This window comes from Physella acuta, unplaced genomic scaffold (assembly GCF_028476545.2).
Source record: "Physella acuta isolate Inbredline_101_S28 unplaced genomic scaffold, ASM2847654v3 ptg000508l, whole genome shotgun sequence".
Lineage (NCBI taxonomy): Eukaryota > Metazoa > Mollusca > Gastropoda > Physidae > Physella > Physella acuta.
Window position 1 is genome coordinate 632,935 of NW_026732027.1, and position 8,632 is coordinate 641,566.

Below are 8,632 nucleotides of genomic sequence, written 5' to 3' on the forward strand. Positions count from 1 at the left end.
ACCCTCTATATTTCCAGGAATGGTCTGAACCACAGGTGAGAGCATCAGGCAGGTGAGAATGTTCAACCTGTACCAGTACCACAGTGGGGTCATCAGCTTCTCCGAGCTCAAGGACCCCAGCGACGTATGGGAGCTGCAGGAAACCATAGGGGAGGGGACGTACGGGGAGGTGTTCCTGGGCAGTAACAGGTCTACTGGTGAGTTGATGTAACAATAGGGGAGGGGACGTACGGGGAGGTGTTCCTGGACAGTAACAGGTCTACTGGTGAGTTGATTTAACAGTAGGGGAGGGGACATACGGGGAGGTGTTCCTGGGCAGTAACAGGTCTACAGGTGAGTGGATTCTACAATAGGGGAGGGGACGTACGGGGAGGTGTTCCTGGGCAGTAACAGGTCTACTGGTGAGTTGATGTAACAATAGGGGAGGGGACGTACGGGGAGGTGTTCCTGGGCAGTAACAGGTCTACAGGTGAGTTGATGTAACAATAGGGGAGGGGATGTACGGGGAGGTGTTCCTGTGCAGTAACAGGTCTACTGGTGAGTTGATTCATTAATAGGGGAGGTGAGTTGATTCTACAATAGTCTTACAGCTCACTCTCAACATGCAGACTGTAAACATTTTAGGTTTAAATCTCACCGCAAAGACAAACCACACACCAAGCAGTTTGACCACCCAAAATACCATCAGCCTCATCGCAAAACATCCCCCACACAAAATACCACTAGCCTCAGAACACTGCATCCCCTACACTATATCCCACAATCTCAACACACAACATCCCAATCACACCCACATAATACCTCCCACCCATACAAAATCTCACCATCACAACACTCCACACACAAATCTTATGATCATCTCTCAAAATCTCACCACACAATATCATCCTCTAAATATTTCTTCACACAATTTCCCCCCACCCCCCACCCCACAGTCTCCCCCCACACAACATTGCCCCACACAACATTGCCCCACACAACATTGTCCCACACAACATTGCCCCACACAACATTGCCCCACACAACATTGCCCCACACAACATTGCCCCCACAGCTTCCCCCACACAACATTGCCCCCACACAACATTGCCCCACACAACATTGCCCCCCACAACATTGCCCCCCACAGCTTCCCTCACACAACATTGCCCCACACAACATTGCCCCACACAACATTGCCCCCCACAACATTGCCCCCACAGCTTCCCCCACACAACATTGCCCCCCACAGCTTCCCTCACACAACATTGCCCCACACAACATTGCCCCACACAACATTGCCCCCCACAACATTGCCCCCACAGCTTCCCCCACACAACATTGCCCCCACACAACATTGCCCCACACAACATTGCCCCCCACAACATTGCCCCCCACAGCTTCCCTCACACAACATTGCCCCACACAACATTGCCCCACACAACATTGCCCCCCACAACATTGCCCCCCACAGCTTCCCTCACACAACATTGCCCCACACAACATTGCCCCCACAGCTTCCCCCACACAACATTGCCCCCACACAACATTGCCCCACACAGCCTCCCCCACACAACATTGCCCCACACAACATTGCCCCCCACAACATTGCCCCCCACAGCTTCCCTCACACAACATTGCCCCACACAACATTGCCCCACACAACATTGCCCCCCACAACATTGCCCCCCACAGCTTCCCTCACACAACATTGCCCCACACAACATTGCCCCACACAACATTGCCCCCCCCCCCCCCCACAGCTTCCCCCACACAACATCTGACCCCAGTTTAATGGCGCCAACAGGTGAGAAAGTGGCCGTGAAGGTGATGGAGTCTGTGAGTGAGGTGGTGGAGGAGATAGAGGAGGAGTACCAAATCCTCAGGGACCTAGGGGACCACCCCAACATGCCCAAGTTCTACGGGATCTACCTCAAGAGGAAAAACATGCACCTGGGGGACTCAGGGGAAGACCAGATATGGATTGTTATGGAGGTATGTGGGCTTTGTTATGGAGGTATGTGGGCTTTGTTATGGAGGTATGTGGGCTTTGTTGTAGAGGTATGTGGGCTTTGGAGGTATGTGGGCTTTGGAGGTATGTGGGCTTTGTTGTGGAGGTTTGTGGGCTTTGTCATGGAGGTGTGTGCGCTTTGTTATGGAGGTATGTGGGCTTTGTTATGGAGGTATGTGGGCTTTGTTATGGAGGTATGTGGGCTTTGTTATGGAGGGCTTTGTTATGGAGGTATGTGGGCTATGTTGTGGAGGGATGTAGGCTGTCATAGATGTATGTAGGCTGTCTTAGAGGTATGTGGTCTTTGTTGTGGAGGTATGTGGGTTTTGTTGTGGAGGGCTTTGTTATGGAGGTATGTGGGCTTTGTTATGGAGGTATGTGGGCTTTCTCATGGAGATATGTGGGCTTTGGAGGTATGTGGGCTTTGTTATGGAGGTTTGTGGGCTTTGTTATGGAGGTGTATGGGCTTTGTTATGGAGGTATGTGGGCTTTGTTATGGAGGTATGTGGGCTTTGGAGGTATGTGGGCTTTGGAGGTATGTGGGCTTTGTTGTGGAGGTTTGTGGGCTTTGTTATGGAGGTGTGTGGGCTTTGTTATGGTGGTATGTGGGCTTTGTTGTGGAGGTGTATGGGCTTTGTCATGGAGGTGTGTGCGCTTTGTTATGGAGGTATGTGGGCTTTGTTATGGAGGTATGTGGGCTTTGTTATGGAGGGCTTTGTTATGGAGGTATGTGGGCTATGTTGTGGAGGGATGTAGGCTGTCATAGATGTATGTAGGCTGTCATAGAGGTATGTGGTCTTTGTTGTGGAGGTATGTGGGATTTGTTGTGGAGGGCTTTGTTATGGAGGTATGTGGGCTTTGGAGGTATGTGGGCTTTGTTATGGAGGTATGTGGGCTTTGTTATGGAGGTATGTGGGCTATCTCATGGAGGTATGTGGGCTTTCTCATGGAGGTATGTGGGCTTTGGAGGTATGTGGGCTTTGTTGTGGAGGTTTGTGGGCTTTGTTATGGAGGTATGTGGGCTATGTTGTGGAGGGATGTAGGCTGTCATAGATGTATGTAGGCTGTCATAGAGGTATGTGGTCTTTGTTGTGGAGGTATGTGGGATTTGTTGTGGAGGGCTTTGTTATGGAGGTATGTGGGCTATGGAGGTATGTGGGCTTTGTTATGGAGGTATGTGGGCTTTGTTATGGAGGTATGTGGTCTTTGTTATGGAGGTATGTGGGCTTTGTTATGGAGGGCTTTGTTATGGAGGTATGTGGGCTATGTTGTGGAGGGATGTAGGCTGTCATAGATGTATGTGGGCTTTGTTGTGGAGGTATGTGGGTTTTGTTATGGAGGTGTGTGGGCTTTATTATGGAGGTATGTTGGCTTTGTTATGAAGGTATGTGGGCTTTGTTATGGAGGTATGTGGGCTTTCTCATGGAGGTATGTGGGCTTTCTCATGGAGGTATGTGGGCTTTCTCATGGAGGTATGTGGGTTTTGTTATGGAGGTTTGTGGGCTTTGTTATGGATATACGTGGGCTTTCTTGTGGAGGCTTGTGGGCTGTCTCATGGAGGGATGTGGGCTTTCTCATGGAGGTATGTTTACTTCTGTCTCAGGGTGGGTCAGTGACTGATTACATTTGTGTGAGGGTGGGTTAGTGACTATCTACTTCTCTATGGGGGTGGTTTCAGTTACTGTTTACTTTTGTGTGGAGTTGGGTCAGAGACTATTTACTTCTGCGTGGGGGTGCCTCAGTAAGTGTTTCCTTTTGTTTATTCAGCTGTGTGGGGGCGTGTCAGTAACTGCTTACTTTTGGTGGGGGTTGGTCAGTAACTGCTTACTTTTGTTTATTCAGCTGTGTGGGGGCGTGTCAGTAACTGCTTACTTTTGGTGGGGTTGGTCAGTAACTGCTTACTTTTGTTTATTCAGCTGTGTGGGGGCGGGTCAGTGACTGATCTAGCCAAGCACATGATCAAGAAGTCGTCACGCTTGGATGAGCTCCTGATTGCACATATCTTAGCTGAGACTTTGAAGGTTGGTACAGAAAAGTTTTAGGTTTAATTTAAAAGGTCTGCAACATTCAGCTGCTTAATTGGCTGGCCAAGTTCAAACAAGATCTATGTAACTTAAGCTACAAGAAAATAACTAAATTAAAGCAATGAAAATCTCTGTATCTGATTAGCAAAAATGTAGTGTTTGAAATAGGATAGACTAGTGGTAGTATTTTTGTTACAAAAGCATTTTGAGTCCACAAATTCAGATCACCTGCAATAGGTATTGTACTTTTTGTGATTATTGTAATGGGAGCTAAAAGCATATTTAATTATTCATATAAATTAAAACTGGGGTAACTAAGTAGTGTTGATTTGATAGAAGTGAATTAACTACTTTTAACATTGGGGACTTATGGCAGTATAAATTAATACTTTAATTTAAATTTAACTGTTTATCTTTTTTTTACTTGGCAGTCCAATGATGGGCTGATTGTTTTCCTTAGTGATGGTGTCATGTGATGTTGTTTACCTAGCAACTTAATTGTTGACTAATATGTCATGTGATATTTGACCTTAGTGTCACATGATGTCGTTTACCTATTCCAGGTTTTAGAGCACCTCCATTCACATCTAGTTATCCATCGAGATGTCAAAGGTCACAATATTCTCATCACAAGCGAAGGAAAAATCAAAATGGTTGATTTTGGTTAGTGAAACTGACTTTTTTTCACAATTGCATGCCTTTTCAGTCAGGAGTGTAGCGAGGGGGGGGGGCGGGGGTGTGGACAGCACACCGGGTGACACCATTTAGGGGGGTGACAAATATATAGAGAAAAACTTGAGGGGGGGTGGTGCAAATCAAAAGCTTGACGGGGGGGGGGGGGTGCAAACCGAAAGCTTGAGGGGGAGGTGCAAATCGAAAGTTTGAGGGGGGGTTGCAAATCAAAAACTTGAGGGGGGGGGGTGCAAAAAATCGAAAGTTTGAGGGGGGGGTGCAAATCGAAAACCTGAAAGTTTGTCCCGGGAAGGGTCGCAACGCCTCTGGGGGGGGGGTGACACCAATAAGAGCCACACCGGGTGACACCCGACCTCGCTACGCCACTGTTTTCAGTTTAGTTTTTCTTTCCATTTATGACGTCCACATGGGGGGGGGGGGGGGGGGGGCATCAGAAAAAAATTAACTTTTGCGGATGCATGTGGACTTTTATAAGGGAGTTAAGTGGACTTTTGTGTGTGTGTGTGTGGGGGGGGGGGGTCCAAAATCACAAAAATTTGTGGACGTCATAAATGGATGACCCCAAATTATATTGTAGATGCATATTTTTTAAAACTAACCAGCATTTTTGTTCTACAAAAGTGTCTTTGTTTTAATAAGGAAAATGTAATACCAGTAGGTTTAATAGTTTAAATCTAATTATATGAGTAGTGGAAAACTGTGCTTCATAGAAAAATACTTTAATTAGTTTTATCAATCAATATGTGTAATACACAAAAAAAGTTGGTTAATAATTAATTTTAAAGAAAAGATTTAATTAATAGATTATGTTCAATGGATTACATTTTTTTGGTATTGCGCAATGGAAATATATACCCGATAAAGATTGAGAAAAACTTTAAGATTTAATCTGTGGGTGGTATTAATTAGATTTAGAGTTTTTACAGTTTATATAATTGTTTAAAGATTAGTTCAATATTTTGTTGAATATTTTGTTGAATATCTTGCTAAATATTTTGTTGAATATTTTGTTGAATATCTTGCTAAATATTTTGTTGAATATTTTGTTGAATATTTTGTTGAATATTTTGTTGAATATTTTGTTGAATGTTTTGTTGAATATTTTGTTGAATATTTTGTTGAATATTTTGTTGAATATTTTGTTGAATATTTTGTTGAATATTTTGTTGAACTATTTTGTTGAATATTTTGTTGAATATTTTGTTGACTATTTTGTTGACTGTTTTGTTGACTGTTTTGTTGAATATTTTGTTGCATCTGACAGGTGTGTCGGGTCACCTGGATTCCCCAACAGGTAGAAAAAAAACTCATGTGGGAACACCTTACTGGATGGCACCTGAGGTGGGTCTACTTTGTTTAATTATTGATGTCACATGACATATATAGTTCACATGACATTTATAACCTGAGGTGGGTCTACTTTGTTTGTTTATTTAATTATTAATGTCACTTGACACATATAGTTCACATGACATTTATAACCTGAGGCCTGTGAGAAATCAACGATGTAAGCTAAGTACTTTTAAAAATCAATGCATTTTTAAAATGTAATTTACCCTTTCAGTTGATGTTTTTATAGTTTGATGAAACATATGGATAATTTTAATCAGAGCGGGCTGAATAAGGACATCTATGTGTGATAGAGATAGGTTAAAATAGTTATTTGAATGTGTGTTATTTCTTTCTTCTGTGTTAACATTATGTCTTAGATTAAAAAAAAATATTTTTTTATGAGAAATGTTTGGTAAGTTTTTCTTTATTTGTGTCTATCCCAGTTAAAACATTTGCAATACTTTAAAAAAGAGGAGATTTAATTAACTTAGTAAGAAGTTATTTAATGAGGCTCATCAGCTTTTGTTTGTGTTAATTTAAAATAATATAATTACTTAACGCCAACTGTTGTATTGATGCGTGTCTGTGTACGTGTGTCATATTCTTCTCGTTTATGCTAAAAATATGCACCTTAGAGGATCACACAACTAGTGGTCTGTGGCCAGAGTCTAGACCATTGGCCTCTACATTCAAACTTCTAGAACATTTTCTTTATTTTCCTGTCATATCCTACTATGTGCATGTTTATGTTTTTAATAGTATAAATTATTTTATTGAGAAGTGCAATGTTCAGCATCGTATATATATTTAAGTTAACTTTCAAATAAAACAATATACATGATTTTCCTGACATATTGAATAATAAAGCTCAAGTGTATGTTTATGTTAGATTTTACTGACATTGAATAATGAAGTTCATATGTATGTTTATGTAAGATTTTCCTGACATATTGAATAATGAAGTTCATATGTTTATTCTAGGTGATCGCCTGTGAGCAACAGCTAGACTACACATATGATGTACGCTGTGACCTGTGGTCACTTGGAATTACGGCCATAGAACTGGCAGACGGGAAGCCACCACTTGGTGACCTTGACCCTAGACGAGCGCTGTTTAAAATTCCAAGGTCAGTCGAGACTGTGTTTGTATGTTGATGTTTGATGGTGGTATTTAGACACACCTAGAGGTGTCTGAAGCTTCTTTATTGTTGTTGTGTTTACTTTTTGTACCTGTCTTTGTTAAATAGTTGAGTGTGTTAAACTTTTAATTGGTGGGTTGAAATTTGTTTATAGTTCAAGGAGTTAGAGCCTTTAGCAAGTTTCATCAATAGTTTCTGGACTAGTTTAATTTAAGCTAAAATCAGAAAATGAAGCGTTGGGTTTGGTTTAATACTGAGAGCTTGGGTTATTTAGAATCAGCGTCTCTCTCCCCCCCCCCCCCTCGAACAAAATAGAATTTATATAGAAAATATATATAGAAAATTTTAGTCCGCCCGCCCCCCCGAAAATTTCAAGTGCCCCCCTCCCCCCGGACAAAAAAGTCTGAAAGAAACAGTGGCTATAGCGCCAGTTAAAAGGCAAATAGCGTGGTCTAGTGGTAGCATTTGTGCTTGCTAAATTGTAAGTTACAAGCCTGAAACCTGTGCGTAAGACAGAACTGCCCCTCATGGCCAAACCAGATGTGGACCCCCACTGGTGTAGTGGCTGACGACCCCACTGGTGTAGTGGCTGGCGACCTCACTGGCCTAGTGGCTGGCGACCCCACTGGTGTAGTGGCTGGCGACCCCACTGGTCTAGTGGCTGGCGACCCTACTGGTGTAGTGGCTGACGACCCCATAGGTCGAATGGCTGGCGACCCCATTGGTCAAGTGGCTGGCGACCCCACTGGTGAGAAAATGCTTGTTTTTTAGCCCTGTTCCAGTTCTAAAGAGCATAGTTTGATCTGGTAAAGACCATACCATCATCATCACTTTTTCCCTTTAGTGCCCAAGACACATGGGGCGCCACAGAAAGCTCCCTCCACTTTTGTCGGTCTCCAACAATTTTCCTGGCTGTCCCCCATGACAGTCCTGCCTCTGCCAGCTGCTTCTTCGCCCGCTGTGCGCCTCAACTTCTCCTGTTATCTTTTTCCTTGAGGCATCCAGTTTAGCGCCATTCCTGCAATATCACCTGGTTTCATTCTTAAGACATGCCTCATCCAGAGTAAAGACCATATACCAGAGAGTTAAGTTTTTTGTCCAGGTTTAGCCTCACTCTACTATTTCACCCACCGAAACCCCAGTCCCAAACTGGTACTCAAATACACCACACATTTTGTGACACCAGTTTCTCATTATTAAACCACATATTTTTTGACACCAGTTTCTCATTAGTCTTGCATCGAGCTGTTGGTTAAAAACAATAGCGAATCAATGCGCTTGCCCCACCACCGTAGACGTCCACGCCTTCGATAGGTTGTGACTTACATCGATTATTTCCCTTGGTTTTTGGAGCTCTTCTGTGTTCTACCGCGAGGTACAGGAGAAAGTCACGCATAGATTTTACCAGATTAGTGCAAGGCTTGCGTGCTTACTTCCCTTACCATCCAGTGCAA

General features: G+C 43.5%; 1 protein-coding gene across 1 annotated transcript; it reads left to right on the forward strand.

Moving 5' to 3' along the window:
- Window positions 1-487: 487 nt before the first annotated feature.
- LOC131944794 (myosin-IIIa-like) lies at window positions 488-7,926 on the forward strand (the record flags this gene model as incomplete). Its single annotated transcript, XM_059305607.1, has 7 exons — window positions 488-537; window positions 1,787-1,974; window positions 3,907-4,011; window positions 4,578-4,677; window positions 5,972-6,048; window positions 7,021-7,181; window positions 7,691-7,926. Coding segments are annotated over exons 1-7 (907 nt in total), but the record flags the coding sequence as incomplete, so codon positions are not given.
- Window positions 7,927-8,632: the final 706 nt, after the last annotated feature.